The 20,709-nt window shown below is 37.6% G+C and overlaps 1 protein-coding gene across 1 annotated transcript in view; it reads left to right on the top strand.

The window, feature by feature from the left end:
• The window catches only part of WDFY3 (WD repeat and FYVE domain containing 3), a 259,636-nt gene that overhangs the window by 154,130 nt on the left and 84,797 nt on the right, over positions 1-20,709 (top strand). Inside the window, exons 23-32 of the mRNA XM_010845983.1 lie at positions 2,071-2,229; positions 4,435-4,625; positions 5,808-5,960; positions 8,927-9,000; positions 9,084-9,245; positions 10,627-10,721; positions 14,004-14,124; positions 14,458-14,675; positions 18,725-18,960; positions 20,108-20,242. Of these exons, the coding sequence (XP_010844285.1) occupies positions 2,071-2,229; positions 4,435-4,625; positions 5,808-5,960; positions 8,927-9,000; positions 9,084-9,245; positions 10,627-10,721; positions 14,004-14,124; positions 14,458-14,675; positions 18,725-18,960; positions 20,108-20,242 (1,544 nt within the window). The remainder of the gene's footprint in view (positions 1-2,070; positions 2,230-4,434; positions 4,626-5,807; positions 5,961-8,926; positions 9,001-9,083; positions 9,246-10,626; positions 10,722-14,003; positions 14,125-14,457; positions 14,676-18,724; positions 18,961-20,107; positions 20,243-20,709) is intronic.

Genomic DNA, 20,709 nt, shown 5'->3' with positions numbered 1-20,709 from the left:
CATGTATTACTTTGGTTTATTTTGCTTTGGATTTAAGCCACAACATTTTTAGCCATTTAGTGTAATCTGGAAGAGTGAGAATTTCCTTCCAAGTGCCCAGTTTATATTCTTATATTTTCATTGGCAGTTAAGAAATTGAACCTTAGGAAACTAAAGAACAGAACTGCTATTTTAAATTTTTTTTGGATAACTTACTAAACACCGGGCACCATTTTGTTCAGGACACAGCAGTAGATGAAGAGTAAATCCCTGCCTTTATTAACGTTCTTACATTCTAATGGAAGAGACAGACAGTAATGACGAAAGAAATAACCTGATCATAGAGTCTGTTGGAAGACGAAGAGTGCTATAGAAAAACCAAGCCGGAAAGGGGAGAGAGAGGCTGATAGTTTCAGTGGGAGGGTCGGAGGAGGCCTCCCTGAGAAGGCGAAATTGGAGCAGTCTTGAGAGAGAGAAGGCGGCAAAGAATGATGTATGTATGGGGGGAGGGGAGTGGAGTGTGCATTCCAGGGATACTAGTGCTGAGGCCCTGAGGGGACAGTACAGGCCTGCCAGAGAGGCAGGTGTGGCCAGAACGACGGGAGAGAAGGCCTGGGTAGTAGGCCAGGAGAAAGTGGGGTCCCTTGTTCTGATCCGAAGAAAACTATAGGAGGAGTAGTTTGGGAGCTGGTGAGAGAGATGTTGAGAATTATGTTTTGGAAAACTTTGGTGTCTCCAAGAGGCTTCTCAAGCCTCGTGAAAATAGGAGTCGGTTCAAGGGAGAGGTTTGAATGCTAGGGGTGTTCCTGCTGCTGCTGCTAAATTGCTTCAGTCGTGTCCGACTCTGTGTGACCCCATAGACGGCAGCCACCAGGCTCCCCCATCCCTGGGATACTCCAGGCAAGAACACTGGAGTGGGTTGCCATGTCCTTCTCCAATGCATGAAAGTGAAAAGTGAAAGTGAAGTCGCTCAGTCGTGTCCAACTCTTCGCGACCCCATGGACTGCAGCCTACCAAGCTCCTCTGCCCATGGGATTTTCCAGGCAAGAGTACTGGAGTGGGGTGCCATTGCCTTCTCCGAGGGTTGTTCCTAGGTGGTGTTAAAGCCACGAGGCTAGGTGCAGTCACCAAAGAGGAGATGCAGGTAGAGAAGAGGAAAGGTTTACAGACAGAGATGTGGCACATTCCAGTGTCACGGCCCTGGGGGGATGATGAAGAGCCAGCAGGGAAGACTAAGGAGCCAGCCCAAAAGGAGAAAGCGAGGAGAGTCTGGTGTTGAAGGCAGAGATTTGCTGTGGCGGACGTGTCAGAGCAGTCAAGAAGGGTGAAGGCTGAGGACTGACCATCAGGTTTAGGAAGGTGGAGTCGTCAGTGAGCTTGACAAGACATTTTGGCTGTTGAGGGGAGGCAAAGCCAAGGGGAAGGAAATCAAGAGGCTGGAAGGAAAGGATTTGGGAATAGTAAGTACTGACAAGCTCTTAAGCCAGAGGCTTGCCTGTGAATAGATATATCTCTCTGCTGAGAAACATAAACCACATAAATTTAGTTCTACAGATAACAACAGAATTACGTCTATGAATTACATTTTTTTTTTTGCTTTAAAAGCAAATTGTGTATGTCTGTGCAAAATACATTTCTTTTGTGTGGGCATGTTTTATCCATAAACTTTTGAGCAATTTATGTGACATTTATTTGCATACAGTGTGAAACAATTTTTTTTTTGCTTTCATGTCGAACTTGTAAACTTTCCCCTTGCCCCTGTTAGGGTGGATGCGGACAGTGCCTTATATTCATTCTGTGATATTCACTGATCAGAAATACTGGGAGGCAGTGAGTGTTGAGAACCTTTACACCACAACCGAGTTTCATTCAGAAGGAATCCAGAGCTGTTCCCCAAGACCCCCTCACCACCTTTCTCTCAGTGGATTGTATTAATATTTCACTTGCTTCCTCCGAGTTTCCACACCTTTGCAAGTATTTGCACGTTTTTAAAAAATGAACGCTCATGTTTTTTAACATTCTGAGAAGTCGAGAGAGCAAAGTTATGTTCCCCATTCATGTTCTTTTTTCTTTTCCAGTCAGAATGTTGAGACCGTTCCTCTCTCATGACATTTTTTCCTTTCCTGTTTGTTCTTCAGTTAGGCATTTCCTCCCATGAGAACGCCACTCCTGTGAAGCTGATCCACAACTCCGCAGGACACCTCAATGGGCCCGCACGGACAATCGGGGCCAGTCTGATTGGATACTTGGGTGAGTCACATTGCCTTTTCCTTTCAGGCTTCTTTCTGGTGCTGGTTTAGTCACTGAGTCACGAAAACTCTTTGTGACCCCATGCTCTGTAGCCCACCAGACTCCTCTGTCCATGGGGTTTCCAAGGCAAGAATATTGAAGTGGGTTGCAATTTCCTTCTCCAAGGGATCTTCCAAACCCAGGGGCTGAACCCAGGTTTCCTGCATTGCAGGCAGGTTCTTTACTGCCTGCGCCACTAGGGAAGCCCAGTATATAGTGTGGATTCCTTTTAAAATTAACAAGAAGTGTTATGCTAGTCAGTGTCCCACATGTTTATCAGTCCTTGGCAATTAATGTTCCATCAGCGTCCACGTCTCTGAACTTTTTCTTTTTTGACCATACTGTACTGCTAAAAGTTTCCTTTATGGTAAGGCCCATGGTAGTTTTTCTTTGTTCAGCTCAGGAGATATTTCCTGAGCTCAGCTCTACATTCTTTGCAAAAATATGGCAGCACTGTTGTTGTTGTTCAGCTGCTCAGTCGTGTCCAACTCTTTGCGACCCCGTGGACCACAGCATGCCAGGCTTGCCTGTCCATCACGAACTCCCAGAACCTACTCAGTGATGCCATCCAACCATCTCACACTCCGTCGTCCCCTTCTCCTCCTGCCTTCAGTCTTTCCCAGCATCAGGGTCTTTTCCAATGAGTCAGCTCTTCACATCAGGTGGCCAAAGTACTGGAGCTTCAGCTTTAGCATCAGTCCTTCCAATGAATATTCAGGGTTGATTTCCTTTAGGATTGACTTGTTTGATCTGCTTGTAGTCCAAGGGACTCTCAAGATTCTTCTCCAACACCACAGTTCAGAAGCATCATTTCTTTGGTGCTCAGCCTTCTTTACGGTCCAACTCTTACATCCATACATGACTGCTGGAAAAACCATAGCTTTGACTATACGGACCTTTGTTGTCAAAGTGATTTCTCTACTTTTTAATACCCTGCCTAGGTTTGTCATGGCTTTTCTTCCAAGAAGCAAACGACTTTTAACTTCATGTCTGCAGTCACCATCCACAGTGATTTTTGGAGCCCTAGAGAATAAAATCTGTCACTGTTTCCATTTTTTCCCCATCTGTTTCCCACAAAGTGATGAGACCGTTTGCCATGATCTTAGTGTTTTGAATGTTGAGTTTTAAGCCAGCTTTTTCACTCTCCTCTTTCACCTTCATCAAGAGGCTCTTTAGTTCCTCTACGCTTTCTGCCATTAGGGTAGTGTGTCATGTACATTTTTGAGGCTATTGATATTTCTCCCTGCAATCTTGATTCCAGCTTGAGCTTCAGCCAGCCCGGCACGTCAAATGATGTGCTCTGCATATTAAGTTGAATAAGCAGAGTGACAGTATACAGCCTTGATCTACTCCTTTCCCAATATCGAACCAGCCTGTTGTTCCATGTCCAGTTCTAACTATTGCTTCTTGATCTGTGGTATAGTAGAAAAAGCAGTGAGTGAAGAGCTCAAAGATTTAGGTTCTAATACTTCATCTGTCACTGTGGATTTATGCCAGACATTGGAGCTCTGTGGATGTCGATTTTTCTTATCTATAAACTGGTAATACTGGCCCTAATTGCCTTAGATGGTAGTTTTTAAAATCCAACTCCATGCTATATAAAAGCATTGTGAATGCTACAAGACACACAAAAATATAAAATGCGTATTGGCTTTGTTTTTTTAAGAAACTCAATTTTGATCAGTAGGCAGATGACATTCAAACAATGCCTTTAAAAAAAAAAAGGTTAAGAATGTAGATAATTGTTACAAAGTTAGTTCCAATACTGTGTTTACCATGCTTTTCAAGGTCACCGATGTACTGTTACTCATATTACATAACTGAGAGAAGCTTTGAGCAATAATGTGGAATGTGGTTTTTTGACTTTTTTATGGGCTTCCCAAGCCTATCAGTGTAGGAGCCACAGGAAATGCGGGTTCGATCCCTGGGTCAAGAAGATCCCCTGGAGGAGGAAATGGCAACTCACTCCAGTGTTCTTGCCTGGGAAATCCCATGGACAGAGCAGCCTTGCGGGCTATAGTCCATAGGGTCGCAAAAGAGTTGGATGCAACTTAGTGACGAAAAACAAATGATGCGTAATTAATGAATAGTTCTTAAGATGATTTATTCAGTTCTTGTTTACAATGGGGAATTTATTTTAACTACTTTCCACTGTCTTTTAATCAGGAGTAAGAACATTTGTTCCTAAGCCTGTTGCCACTACTTTGCAGTACGTTGGTGGGGCCGCAGCCATCCTGGGCCTGGTAGCCATGGCTTCTGATGTGGAAGGGCTGTATGCAGCGGTCAAGGCCCTGGTTTGTGTGGTCAAGAGTAACCCACTAGCCAGCAAAGAAATGGAAAGAATCCGGGGCTACCAGGTTTGTAACAATAAAGCTTGGTCTTCACTTTACTTTGCATTAAAAATCTTATAATTTTCATTGTTAATTCATATTTTTTCAAACTCTGGAAGAATTATATTGTCCAAGTAAACTTTAAAAGTTGGTAGTTCTTATTAATATAAAACATGTTTCAAATAAGAATGTGGGTTGTTAGTTCAGTTATTTTTCTCTACGACAATAGGAATTAAATAGGGTCAGGACTTCGCTGGTGATCCACTGGTTAAGACTTCGAGCTTCCCATGCATGGGGAACAGATTCCTTCCATGCTCCACAGCATGGGCGAAAAAAAAAGAAATAGGATCGTATTATCACTTGCTCTAGAGATGGCTAAATCAGTCATAATTCCAGGTTCTCCTGGTTTTCCTTGTCTTTCTCCTTCACACCATGTCATCTTTTACCCCCTCTCCTCCCTTATTAGTTAGCTAGGGGATATGAGAGCCACTGTGTGTTAAGTTTGTCATTGCTAGTCCTGAAAACACATGTGAGACTAAAAATATGCCCTGTTCACGTATTTACAGTCTCTGCTAGGGATTTAGGCGGAAAGTTGCTTGTAACAAGAGAAATAAGTATTTGGGTCAAGATTAAATTCCTCTAGGGAAGATGAAGCATAAATGCCTTCTCTAACTTTAGCAGTTAGTTCATTGGTAGTAGATAATGTTTACTATAATGTTTTCAGTAGATTTAACTGTACTATTTTGATGTTTTGTTTTGGAAAACTCTTAAAATAACAGTTGCAGCATTGTCTATCATGAAAAAATAGAAATAATCTCAATGTTCCAATAATATGAGAATGACTAATAATACTATAACCATTCCATATATCATTCAGTCTTTTAAAATTGTAATTATGGAGACAGTGTTGCAAAAGAAAACAATCCTTTTGACAAAATATTATGTAGAGAACAGGAATAGAAAATTATATACATGTGATGGCAACAGCAACTCAAGGTATTTATGTACGAGTAGATTTTATGTAAAAGTGAATAGTTTAATAAGAGAATAATGGGATTACCCTGATTTTCAGATTTCCTATAATGCTATGTTATCATGATGAAAGATTAGAAATCAGTGTAGAAGTCTTAGGAACTGCTCTCTGCTCTCCTTAGGGTTCTCATGTGTGTGTATGATGATTGACCAGCAAGCATTGGTATTTTCTTTCAGTTGCTGGCAATGCTGTTTAAGAAGAAACGCTCCCTTCTTAACAGCCACATTCTCCATCTCACTTTTTCCTTGGTGGGAACTGTTGACAGTGGACATGAGACCTCCATTATTCCAAATTCAACAGCTTTCCAGGATCTACTTTGTGATTTTGAAGTATGTATATAAACACTAACCGGTAATACATAATCAATGAACCGATTCCTTTTTTGGTGTATTTATGAGTTAACTATGAAAGCGTTTTCTAAGACATGTTTTTGTTCTATAATTTTATGATTCTCACGTTAATGTCATTAGTAAAACATACAAAATAGAGTATTGATCGTGCTTTTTACCAGCGATAATCCATGGTGTCAATAGTATAACAGTGAAATGGTGTAATGCATATACCTAACTATAGTCAATTTGCTGTTGCCATTGGCATGACATGAAGCAAACATAATATTTTCAGCAAAAAAAATTTTGGTTACTAGTAGCTGTATAGTGAAATATTCATTTCAGCAAAATTACAAGATTTTTATTTCTACTGACTTACTACCATAATAGCTTCCACTTTGTCCTCTCAAGGCACCACTTAATCACACATATTCTTTCTGTCTTTAATTTCTTGTTCACAGCACTTTGCACTCGCATCACTATATAAAATCTCCTCCCGCAAGACTGGAGGCTTTACAAGGGCAGAGATCATGTCTGTCTGCATCTTTGTATCCCTACAACCCAGAATAGTGTCTAGTACTCAAGACTTTGCTGTGATGTCTGGCCCTAAATCATCTTCTTTGTAACTTTCGTAAGCTCCATCTTGTCAGTTATTTTAAAGACTGTGTGCGTAAACATTGTACTGAAACTTTATTTGAAAGCTTATTAAGCAGCACCTCTCTAAATAAAAATTCATGGCTCTCCTCTGTTCTTGCTACCCCAGCCTCCACAGCATATGATGCTGCGTTTCCATGTTTCCATTTTCTCACATGTCCTCCTCTTGCCGGCTTTTAGGCATCACTCACCTGCCTCTTTATCTTATTCACTACTTTCCCCATCATTTTCTGGTGATGGAATTTTCATTTTGTTGTTGTTTAGTCACTAGGTCATGTGTGACTCTTTTGTAACCCCCTAGACTGTAGTCCACCAGGCTCCTCTGTCCATGGGAGTTTTGAGGCAAGAATACTGGAGTGAGTTGCCATTTCTTTCTTCCTGGTGCAAGGATGGAACCCGTGTCTCCTACGTTGTATGAAATTTTCATTACTTAACAAAAAAGTGTCCACCTTCACTTCTTTATCCTTTCCCTCTGTGTTGTTCTTTTTCCTTTAGATTCTCACCCAGCCCCACAGGCTCATGTCTACGGAGACTTGAAAACCTAAATCTTTAGCTTGGTATCTGAATCCAGACATATTTCTAACTTCTTCCTAAATGTTTCCATTTCTGTGTCCCAGCAACACCTACACTGAACGTAACATCCTTTCCCCAAGTTAGTTCTTCCTTTGAACTTCTGTTTCTATTAGTAGCACCACCAATTCTCCCAGTCAGTGAGACTTGAAATTGAAAAATCAACTTCCTCCTCCTTCAGTGTTTATAAACAGCACGAATTAAGGCAGATTGTGCTTCCGCATTTCATGTATCCTGTGTTTTCTGTTTCTCCTGCTACATCCTAATCCAAGCCCTAGTCAGTTCTCCTCTTACTCAAATAGCGATCACTTCTTTTCCCCTTTCTTCAGTCTGTTTTATGTGTTGTTTTTACCTCATTCTTTCCAAGATATAATCATGTAACTTATTAAAAATTTTCAGTGCTCTGTTCTACACAATTAAGTACACATTTCTCAGCCTGATATTCCAAATTCTAATACACAAACCTCTCATTCTATTAGAAAATAATTATTAATATGTTTGAGCCCAGCACTGTATTAGGTGCTAAGAATGTGAAAATTTCAGAAGAGTCCATGCCTCAAGGCGTTTAGTGCATTAGATGAGAAAAGCAAATAGACAGTAAAAAATGTGTGAAAGCATGGAGATAAAGGTATGCAGAGGGTTTCCTTTGTGGCTCAGTGGTAAAGAACCCACCTGCCAGTGTAGGAGACATGGGTTCAAGCCTCGGTTCGGGAAGATCCCCCATGTTACAGGGCAACTAAGCCTGTGCACCTCAACTACAGACCCTATGCTCTAGGACCCATATGCCACAACGGCTGAAGCCCATACAGCCTGTGTTCTGCAACAAGAGAAGCCATCACAGTGAGAAGTCTGCACACCCCTGCAAAGGGAAGCCCGTGCTCACCGCAACTAGAAAGCCTGTGCAGCAACAACCCAGTGCAACTAAAATAATAAATAAATAAATAAATAAATAAAAAACGAGGTCACGATAATTCTACCATCTCTGTCATTTCTGGGCCTATTTGTAATGATTTTTTTTTTCTCTTATGACTCATATTTTCCCTTTTATTTGCATACTTGGTAACTGTTGATCAGATGCTAAGTTTTGTTGATTGGTAAATTTTACTTTATTTTCTTAACGAGGCTTTGCTCTGGCATTGCAGTTTTGAAACATCTTTTAAGCTTTGTTTGGATGGACTTTCATTCATCCTTAGTGGTTATTTCGCCCTCCTACTAAGATACTACACTTCTGAGACCTCTTCCCAACCTTCCCATGTATTTTGAAGTCTCTACACAGGTTGGTGGGAGCACAGACTAGTCCCAGCCCTTTGTGAGTTTTAGGAATTGTTTGTGGTGCTACCTTGCATTGGTTATTCCCGGTTTTGGACCTACACAGGATTCCTGCCATTCAGTTTTTGTATCCAGTAATCATTCTATTCAGTATGTTATATTCAGTATTCACTAATAGTATTCAGTCATTGAGCCCAGAGAGATTTTCTGTAGATCTTGCCTTCCTAGTTGTTTACTCTAGGAGAGTAATTTTCACAGCAATTATCTCTTTATGAACAGAATCAGAAGTCCCATATAACAGCAGTTTTATAGTGTGACAGCAAATAAAAACTAAGAAAGTGGCTATATTCAATTAATTTATCTAATTTGTCTAAGTGAAATAAGTTATATGTACTGCATTTGTGTTTATTGGGTTGCAATTTGGGGTATTTTTTTAACCCTAAATATACCACTGTTCTTCATTTTTATTTTAGGTCTGGCTCCATGCTCCATATGAACTTCATCTCTCCCTATTTGAACACTTTATTGAATTGCTCACAGAGTCCAGGTATTGGTTGATATCTAAATTGTTAGTTGTTCAGTTATAAAAGTGATGCCAGTACAGTGTATAAAATCTTCTTTCTCTTACAGTGAAGCTTCAAAGAATGCCAAGTTGATGAGGGAATTCCAGCTAATCCCAAAGCTGCTACTGACTCTTCGAGATATGTCTCTATCCCAGCCTACCATTGCTGCTATTAGTAACGTGCTGAGCTTCTTACTGCAGGGTTTTCCCAACAGCAATGATCTACTCAGGTAGTGAAAACTTCTGTGTTCATCGGTCTGTTCACTGAAAGTACCAATGAGATTAAGATGATTGAAGTGAATGTAATTGCTTCCTATCCCTGGATAATACCTGCAAAGTTAATACTATTCAGGATACTTGTGCATCATGAGAAATAGGCATGTATCTTGCAAACCATTTGTTGCCATTAGTGACTAATAGAATTTTGGGAGAATGGGTGTTAGAATTAGTTCAGTGAGATGGATTGTCCTGGACATCAAAGTGTTCAGTGTAGGAATTCTTGGTCCCCAGCCCTCTTCCAAGACCAGGCTTTGCTGCTTCTCCAGGGTATGTGCAGGAACACATGCACATGCATGCACACCCGCAGTGGACATGCCATGTCTTTTGTATTTGTTCTTTATCACCCAAACTGATGATAGTATGTTATTGTTGCATATTCTCACCTTTTCTTTAACATGAGTGTTATTTTGCTGCTAATGTGAAATACGGCTTCAGGCACATTTATGGAGTAAATGTAGAGCAGTTCTAATAGGCACTTGAGAATTCTCATCTTGGCCAGAAATGGAAGAAAAAAACTGCCTAAGTTATTTTCCAAATAGAAAATTGCTTTTAACTGCACCTAATCACCTCTTGTCATGCTACTGCTCAAGTATTACAGATGACATCACACTCACTGACTAGGGTATTCCCAGTAAAATAGTCTCCAGTTGATGCAGCATGTAAATCACTCACTTTATATTCAGTTACCTTGAAAGCATTTTTTTTTTAACTTGGCAGCAGATCTAAAACTGGAGTTTAAAGGTTAATTTGGAGATTGTCATTATTAGTAGTAATATTTATTTAGGTCTTATCCTGGTATTATGATGATCACTTTGCTAAAATTTTCACTGTAACCTATCAAGGCTTTTATTTTTCTCTACATTACAAATTGAGAAATTAAAGCCCTGAGAGGTTAAGCTACTTGCCCCAAGTAACATGATTAAAAACTGATACAGCTAGGATTTTAATCTTACCTGTATTTTCAAAACCCAGATTTAACTATTAGGCTACAGTAGATCCATATAGGTAATGTTAGGACATTTTTATTTGACACCATACTGGTGAGTTTTTGAAATCATTTGAATCAGTGCATTAAAGGACTCATATTTCTGATGAAGTTTATTTTTCCCTGTATTTTAAAACATTATAGCATATTAATGTTAATTGTTCTAATGTTAATTGCAACAGTTCTAGGGGAAGCAGCTGAAATACAGTCATGTAAGATCTATAAAAGATCAGTTAAAATAAGAAGTATTCTCTTGGTTTTCATTTCTTTGTTTTTTTATTTCTTAGTGTGTTGTTTTGAAGAGAGAAAAAATAAAATCTATAACCTCCTTTTTCTTGGATTAAAAGGTTTGGCCAGTTCATTTCTTCTACTTTACCAACCTTTGCAGTTTGTGAGAAGTTTGTAGTTATGGAAATAAACCACGAAGAGAAGCCTGACACTGGTGAGTCAGTTCTGGAGCTTGGAACCTAACTACTGTGCTTTGCCTTCTTCTGACACAAGTTAGACCTGAACTGTATGACACTGTTATTTTACTTTTCTCATTGAATTACTTTTCTTGATCTTTCACAGACGTATTTGTCTTAGACCAAGCCTCTACAATACACAGAAATACAGAATTAGCTACAAATTTAATAAGGGTGTGAATTTGCTTTAAAAATAAAATCTTTCCAATTTTTACAGGATTTATAGTGATGTTCCTTTAAACAATAAACTCTTCCAGTATAATTTTTGAACTTTATTTTTTTTTAATTTATATAAATCTTCAGAAACACAGATTCTTACCAAAGTGAATTGTATCTGTATTACTGTTATTTTAATTTCCCTGTTAAATATTTAATAATCATTGAGGGAAAGAACGTTTTACTAGAATCATGTAAGTGTAAAACAAAATTTTTGTAAGTTGTAATTCCTGAGCCAATGACAGCCACTTTTTTTTTTTTAATAAACTTTCCTCCTTTGAAGCATATTTTTGCCTTGCTCGAATGTATTTTTCCTGTCATGTATTGTAGATCAGAAGTTGTACTTGGAAAACACTAAAAGGACCTTTTAAATTAACCTGTGATTAAATTCACAGTATTTTATATGTATTCAGCATTATTTACATCATTATCCTGTTACATTCTTCCCCAATCATGTCACATAAAAGAGTTCCTTTAAAACTCTCACAACCCTATCCATCTGGGAGTTCTCTTCCAAATTGGCTATATCATTCAGAGCACAGCCTCTCTGGTGCTTCATAAGTAAGAAGAGAACGTGGTATAATTATGTTTTTCAAAGGAGAAACTAAAAGATTTGAGAGGCTGACTTCCTGCAAATCGTAGAGCAGAACATATAAAGCTGGTAACCACTTACTTCCTACTCATTTGAAACAAGGTTGGTATTTCTTTGGGTGAAGCAAAGTAGCAGTGGGTGAGAAGCATATAGATCAAATCAATGGATGACACTTGTTTAATGCTTAGTATTTGCCAGACAGTTTTAAGTGCTCTATATAATCTTATAACAACCCTGTGAAGTTGGTCCTCTTATTACCAGTTTTACAAAAAGTGAGGAAACTGAGGTCTAGAAAGATTAAATAAAACCAATTTACTGAGATCCCATCACTGCATTTAAACTATGGTAGTCCAAACCAGCATTCTAAGCTTTTAAGCCTTGCATTATTCTACCATATATTCAAAGATTATTTCCAGGTTCTGAATTAATATAAGCTGAGTAAATAGGAATTGAAAGAAGACTACTGTTAAAATCTGAGTGGACCTATATAACATGTTTATTTCAAGTATAAAAAAATTATATAGGAAAAGTATTTCTCTAGTCTCCATACTGGACATTGAGATCAATAACTACAACTCTAAACCAACATTCTAAGCTTTTAACCACTGTGTTGTTCTATCAATTCAATATACACGGATTATTTCTAAGTTCTGAATTAATATAAACCAAGTAAATAGGAATTAGAAAGGAGAGTACTTTAAAATCTTTCAAACTATAAAACAGATTTATTTCAAGTATTAAAAAAGATACAGGAAAAAATATTTCTGTAGTCTCCATATTTCTTGCTGATCATTGAATTCTGTAACTACGGCTAGTGTTATAAAAAAATTTTTTTGACAAGAGCACAGTAGCAGGGATCTATAAATTAGGAAAATTTTCTCTTGATCTGCCAAGCTGATTAGATTAGAATTCTTCTTATTAATTCATTGCCATTTGAAAGATTACAGAAAGCCAAAAGGATTTGCAGGTCTTGTTAGTCTATGACATTAATTATTTGTGTGGACTGGACTGTCTTATGTATAATATGTTTCCCAAAACTTAAAACTGTAATTTTTTTCTTTCAAATAGTTTATACAGTCTTCAGGATACACCCACAAACAAGTGATTTAAATAATGCTGAACAGTGATACAATAATTAATGCAAAATAAATAGCATGAAAGGGCAATGCAGTGGGGAGTAAACCATCAGTTTGAATGGGAAGAAGTTAACCTGAGAGTTTCATTGAGTTCATTGTTTAAAACTGTATTTGAAAATTAGGGAAACATAACTGACAGTGAAAAAACTAGGCATAAAAACCAAGAAGAATTCTTAATTTCTGTGTAGATTGTCATTTTATCAAAAGGAAAAACTGAAAGGAAGTAAATCCTTAGTCAGTGTAAATTGTGTGGTATGCCTTCAATAAGGCGATTTGTAAATTACCAGTCATTTGCCTACTAGAAGGGGAGGGAATCTTGAGTTCCCCTTGGTAAACTTAAGGCACCCTCCCCAGTGATTAAGGCACTAAATTAGCATTTTAAAAGACAAGTGTTTAAGGGTAAAAATGGTCCCTTGCCCAAGCAAGTAAAAGCATATAACCTTGGTCATTCAATTTTAGCCTGAGCTTCAATTATAGAATAAAGAAAAGAAGTCATGTTTATTGTGACTTACTAACCTACAGCTCGATGTGGCAGAATTGGGCCTGGAACACTGGGCCATGGATCCCAGTCCCTGTGCTTCCAGGACTATCCACTGAGAGCCAGATGCTTTCTGCCTTCCTCCCTTCCTTCCCCAAGTTCTCTTGTACATTTCTGTGCCTTTCCCTCTGGTCTGTGCTATTTAAGTCTAGCTCTCCTTTATGTATTATAATTATTGAATAATTTATGCTTCCTCTTTTCATTTTTAAATTTGAGAAAATTAACTATTTAAAAAGGAACTAGAAATTAAGGATTTGCATTGTTACTTTTGTTCATGTGATCCTTATTGTTACGTGATCACTTTGCCCTGTAAGTACAAGAAAGGAATATTAATATAAAAAAGAGTTCACAGTCTTTACTATCCCTTTTTTAGATAAACTTTCGTGATGGCTCAGACAGTAAAGAATCTGCTTGCAATGCAGGAGAGCCTGGTTCAATCCCTGGATCAGGAAAATTCCCTGGAGAAGGAAATGGCAACCCACTCCAGTATTCTTGCCTGGAAAATCCCATGGACAGAGGACCCTGGTGGGCTATAGTCCATGGGGTCACCAAGAGTCAGACACCACTGAGCAGCTAACACATAATTAAATGAACAGTTTTAATGATTTTAAAGAGAAACGTTTAATAGACCCTTTTTTTGTGTTCACTGTAGTGGAAAGTACTCCTAGAGAAAATGTTTTCTGAAAGATATATTTCAGTGATATTTCCTAGACCAGTGTTAGATATTTTATCCTAGTTTATCTGCTAGGGCAATTTAATGTATTTCTTTTCATTGCAGGAACCGAAGAAGAGTTTGGAGGTCTTGTATCTGCTAATCTTATACTTTTGAGGAACAGACTTCTGGATATCTTACTAAAACTGGTTTACACATCTAAAGAAAAGACAAGCATTAATTTGCAGTAAGTAAAATCTTTTGAGATTTGGTGGTAATAGTTGATTTTACTAGTTAATTCATTATAGACAAAAGAAAGATTTGCCTTTGACTTGTTTTTAATTTATTTTTTAATTGGAGTATAATTGCTTTACAGTGTCATATTGGTTTGTGCTATACAGCTGCATGAATTAACTATAAGTATACATACATCTTGTTTGCTGCTAACTTTTAATAGATTTCTTTTTAAAACCCTGAAATTCATAGTATCTCAAGAACAAAAGCTGGTCTTAGTTTTCTTTTTAATTTGAAATCCCAATCCTTGAAATTAATGTTTTGTTTAATCCATCTGTCTGAATAGAGCTTGTGAAGAGCTGGTCAGGACGCTGGGCTTTGACTGGATTATGATGTTTATGGAAGAACACTTGCATTCTACCACAGTCACAGCAGCCATGAGGATTCTTGTTGTCCTACTGAGTAATCAGTCTATTCTCATCAAGTTCAAGGAGGGACTCAGTGGTGGAGGCTGGCTGGAGCAGACAGATTCTGTCTTAACGAATAAGATCGGAACTGTATTAGGTATGGGACTTTTATAGTCGGCTGCTTTGAAATGAGCTTTGTGTTGTATGTTTAAATTTTAGGTAAGCTTATACTGTTTGATTTATCTAACAACCATTAAGAGTCAAGAACTTTAATGACAGAATGAAAAGCATAAAATTAAAAAAATTTTTTTTAATTGCAAGTCAAACTGAAGTCAGAGACAGGATATCAAGATGTGAAAACTCAAGTAAATTTCTTATGATTTCTTTTGTTTATAGTTTCCTTTCTGACCTATAAGTAAATAATTTACAAATTATTAGAATGAAATTAATACTAGTAATCAATAATTTGTATGCTTATTCCTTGCCAGTTACACTTTTCATTTTCACTGTAACTTATCTTTACAGTAACCCTATGAGATATAAATACCATCATACCCATTTTACAGATGAGAAAGTCAAGGCATAGGGGTAATGTCACTTGTCAGCTAAGAAGTGTCAGAATCTGAGTCCAAGTCATTCATCCAAAGCCCACGGTTGTAATAGTTATGTTATATTACCACTCAAGATTTAAGCTCATCAGAGTGTCAGCCAAAGCTCCTTACTCTCTGCTCACTGACTCTATGCTGTTTACAGCATTGAACTGAGCATTTAAATAATAATAGAAAATTATGGTTTCCTATATTAGATTCATGTGAACTAATATATACATTCCTATTCATGTTAATGATCTTATTTTGGAAAATTCATATTTAATATAATGTTTTTATTGAAAATTATGGTCATTCAGTTTGTAGGGTATTTTAAGATTATGTTTATGACATTACAATTTGAAATCATATAATTGTATTCTGCACTCAGCACTAAGAGTAACTATTTACCCTCTCCTCATCAGATGGAAAAATTAGGGACCAGATTTTAATATGTAATTTGTCTGTTAAGAAAAAAATGTAAAAGTATCAATACCTCGGTGTAACATGTGCTGTCCAATGTTAAAACAAATGGTAGGAAGAAAGAGCTTACACCAAAGGATTGTTTTTATTGTTATTTCACATGTGAAAAATGTCTGAAGGAATTTTGTAAGTGATAAGGAAAGAAATTCAGAAATTCACTGTGAAATGATTTCTCAAGAAAATGAGCTCCTTTAAAATAAATATTTTTTAGTATTATCATTATAGAGACTTTTATCAAGTTTTGTCGCAAGAAATGTAGCCTATTGACCTTAATGGTAGCTAGTAGCTACTAAGAGAATAAACAACAAAAGGCATAATTCAGTGTGAGTTCTGTAGAATTCTGTGGGAGTTTTTAATGCTGATTGACAACACTGCTTCTCATTGAAAGCCAAAACAACACCCAGGTTTCACCTAGCACTTTGTGGTTTGCAAAATTCTTTAACATATGTCATGTCATTTACCGTCATGATTCCAGACACAAGTATATGTATTTTATGGTATATAAGTTATATTTTATAGGAAAACCTAATGAGTATAAATTAAGAATTAATTCCTCTCTAATTAGGGAAGTAAGACTGCTAAATACATAAGGTCCCTGAGTCATGGAGTAATATTTCTGGGTATCTTTCTTCTGTCAATTCTGTGGGGTTTTTTTCTGTCCTGCACCACTTCAGTAATATCAGGATCTGACCATCCAAACTTCATGTTTAAGAACTTATTTGTCCTTCCTTGGCACCTGCCTGTACATTATGTATGCTACTTTGGTTCTAAAAGAGGAATCTAGGTATTTAAGTTTCATTTAAACTCAATTCAATTTAATATCATTTTCTCTGAATATCTATCTGATATATACATAGATACTTGTGTACATATACAGAAATTTATCTCTATATATTGATATATCATCTCAATGGATTCTACTTCTCTTTGAGCTGATGAACAGTATGTTTTGAATGTTTTACTCACATTAGTTTTCATCAATTTTTTCTTTATAAAAATACCTTCCATACATAGCTGTAGCTTCAGTTCAGTTCAGTCGCTCAGTGATATCTGACTCTTTGCAACCCCATGGACTGCAGCGCACCAGGCTTCCCTGTCCATCACCAACTCCAGCTACATCAGCTATAGCTTAAATCTAAATTAATGCTCAGTTGTTAAAAACATATTAGATATTCCTTAAGATCAGTTACCGGTAGAAATAGAGTGTGAAAATTTGGAAAGGAAAATAAATGCTAGCATTGCTTTTCATTTAGGACCTATAGTTTGATCAAAATTTATTTTCCTATTTAATGTATAAAATACCACTTTGTTCATTTAGAATTTACTACAAATGACTATCACCCAGTATTCCTTATGCAGCTGGTTTTTTAGGAACGTGGTGATGTTATTAAGAGGACCAAGGGAGACCAGGGCTTCCCAGGTGGCACTAGTGGTAAAGAACCCGCCTGCCAACGCAGGAGACATAAGAGACTTGGGTTTGATCTATGGGTCAGGAAGATCCCCTGGAGGAGGGCATGGCAACCTACTCCAACTCCAGTATTCTTGCCTGAAGAGCTCCAGGGACAGGGGAGCCTGGTGGGCTACAGTCCATAGGATCGCAAAGAGTCAGACACGACTGAAGCGACTTAACACACACACGCGAGGGAGACCATGCGACTTCACAGGCTCCATTGGGCCACAGGTCCTAGTGCCACCCCTCATTAACTTTGTGACTTCAAACAAATTGCGTACTTACCACATTTTATTAAAGGATAATAGCAATTTCTTACTCACATGCTCATGTTTAAGAAATGAGATGATATATGAAGAGAAGAACATATACTCCAGAGGATTAATTAATATCACACTGAGCAATTTATTTGGACTCTTTAAAAAGCCACCCAGACACAAATTTCTCTTTCATTATTTTAAATAGTAGCAAGTATGTGCTATTTTGTCTTAGAAAAAAGAATTTGGGGGAAAATGTGGATATTCATTGAAATAAAAATTGCTTCAGAGTAAAAGTCAGTCTTTCTTCTTTGGTTGCTATTTGCAAAAATTTTCCATTGAACCTCTGGCCAATAATCCTTCTGTACTGAGCAGTGTACTAGGTATGGGGTTGGTGAGAGAACTAAATGAGTTATTTCCCCAAATTACCTATGTAACAGAGGAAGCAGGATTGATGGAAAGGCTGGTGCTATACACCACACAGATAAGTAATTATCTCCTGGCAGAGCTGTGCTTCTAGAACACACTTTGGATGTCCAGATACCCACAGTCACAGTGGGCTCGGATTTGCTGTCCCTTGGCCAGAAAACTTTCCTGCAGAGTTACAGATCATGCAAGGAAAGATTACTTTGTATATTTATTTTGTCCTATCTCTAAATTTGTAGGTCATTTAAGGCTAATTAGTTTATAATATTCAGGACAAATGAAATATATTAACTCTATTATGGCTATCATATTTTTAAGTTACATTTTTAGTAGTATCCTACAATCTGGCTACTTTTTAAATATTACTTTCTTCTTAGGAATGTTAGAGCTCTTTGGAGGTCGTTCTTGGTCGGTGTTTTCTTCTTTTTTTTTTTTTTTTCCCTTCTTGGCCTTACGGCATGTGAGATCTTATTTCCACAACCAGGGATTGAGCCCATTCCCCCTGCATTTGAAGCACAGAGTCTTAACCAAGTCCCTGGATGTCATTCTTTTAATGAGTAGAATTTATCTTACCTCTTGTATCTGACTGCCTCAACTATGTTTTAAGACCTAACTCTTTGTGACACCATGGACTGTAGCCCACCAGGCTCCTCTGTCCATGGGATTCTCCGGGCCAGAATACTGGAGTGGGTAGCCATTCCCTTCTCAAGGGGAACTTCTCGACCCAGGGATGGAATCTGGGTCTCCTGCATTGCAGGCAGATTCTTTGCTATCTGAGCCACCAGGGAAGTCCTATCCTAATAGACAGGCTTCCCAAAGTCAAAGAGAAAGTAAAGTAAAACTTCTGACTGGAAGATTAATTCCAAAGTCGAGTAGTTAATTGCTTATATTAATATGAATGTCCAAGATGGAAATGTCACATACTCTGACATACTCCTTTCTGTGTAAATGTAACATGGTAATCAGTGACTAATTTCATCCTTCTCGTTGTATTTCCTCTTAGGATTCAATGTGGGCAGGAGTGCTGGCGGACGATCAACTGTCAGGGAGATTAACCGGGATGCTTGTCACTTTCCTGGCTTTCCGGTGCTTCAGTCATTCCTTCCTAAACACACTAATGTCCCTGCTCTCTATTTCCTCCTCATGGCATTGTTTCTGCAGCAGCCCGTTAGTGAGCTGCCTGAGAACCTGCAGGTCAGTGTGCCTGTCGTCAGCAGCCGATGTAAGCAGGGTTGCCAGGTAGGAATTACCTAGTCGGGTGTAAGTGTAATTACGTTTGCCAAAAAGTCACTGTAGGGTGTTGAGTTCATCACAGTAAAAACCAACTGGTTCCATCCCTATCTCACATTTGGGATTTGACTGGGGTCATAGAAATCTGAAAATACTGTAGAAAATTTTCCCAAAAAGAAGTTCTGTGTTCCTGTTGTTCTTTTTCTCTTTATGATTATTCTGTGTGATTATATACATGGGAAGATTTTGGATGGTATTTTAATGATGATCAAAAGAATTCAAGTAATGTGATTTTATCTAGAAATATAATTAATTTCTGTAGAATTAAAAACGAAGTAATGTGCATTCCACAAATTAATTGGGTAGATATGAAAGGATTTTTAGTGCAAATTCTGATTAGAAAAGTGTTTCTGAATTCTTAATGATAGGTAATGTCCATATTAGGAAAACAGTAAGGCTTTACCTGATTTTCTAATCTTAAGATTATGTGGATATCTATATATAGCTTATGTTTGTAGCACTGCAGAGATGTAGGAATTTAGTCTTAAACTCAATTACACTTCCATAATAATCCCAAGATGCTATTCAAATCAGCCATAGTAATCGACAAAACCTTTTAAATGGAAACACTGAGTCTGTACCCTACGTTAAATCATGCTACAGATGCATGAGCAAAGCAGAGTTTGGTTACAGACGCCATAGGCAAAGTGTTATATAAAACTACTATGAATGAATCTCCTCAAACTGATTTTTATTTGGTCAAATCTTCATCTATATGTAATCTAAAAGTGAATTAGAACATTGCTGAGAGTGGGGTGTGGGGAGTAAGTTCACTGTACTTTTTGAATAGATCCTGCTTAAAGCCATTAATTCTTTAATTTCATCACCTAGCTAATTATTTTCCTTAGGAAAAAAAAGAAAAGGATGTTTTTAAGATAGATAACTAGGACACTGATACATAAGATTCACTTTGTCTTGTAAATGTGAAAATGAGTTTTAAAACATAGGAGAGAAGAGCATTAAGTCTCTATCTCTTCTTCATTGCTCACTTTGAAAGAAAATAATTTCAAAGAAATTTTAGAACATTAGAACTTGTGAGGGTCTCTACCGAGAAAAATTGACAGTACCTAATCCTGATTTGCTTTCACCTCTGCAGTTTGATTTAGATTCCATCTGGACCTTTATCTTTGGAGTTCCTGCCTCCAGTGGAACCGTGGTCTCATCTATCCACAATGTGTGCACAGAAGCTGCTTTTTTGTTACTGGGCATGCTCCGAAGCATGCTGAATTCAGTAAGTCCCCAGAGACTCTGACACCTGTCGGTAATTCCTCCTGCCTGGGATTCCTTTATAAAAGTAGGGGAATCCTTTGGTAATCTAAGTCTTTATTTACTACGTGGTCTCTGGAACCTCACCCACTCTGTTTTATTTAGTGTAAGGACAGACCGTGAAGTTGTTAAGATCCTGAACTCAGGAGCTGGATTCAACATCCCAACTCTGATCCTCCAGACATACTAAGCTCATGTGCCTCAGTTTCCTTATGTATGAAGTGATAATGAGGATAAAAGTTACCTCTTAGGACTCTTGTGAGGATGTATGAGTTAACATGTACACAAAGTGCTTCCAAGTGTACCTGGTATAGAATACAAGCTTTATTAAGTGTTAACTGATGCTGTTAGTGCTATAAAACACATATTTCAGTGTATACATTTATATAATAAATATACTGTATTACATGCAATTGCAACAATATGTTACTT

This window comes from Bison bison, unplaced genomic scaffold (genome assembly GCF_000754665.1).
Source record: "Bison bison bison isolate TAMUID 2011002044 unplaced genomic scaffold, Bison_UMD1.0 scf7180017864228, whole genome shotgun sequence".
NCBI classification, from domain to species: domain Eukaryota; kingdom Metazoa; phylum Chordata; class Mammalia; order Artiodactyla; family Bovidae; genus Bison; species Bison bison.
This window is presented reverse-complemented; position numbering and strand designations above follow the sequence as displayed.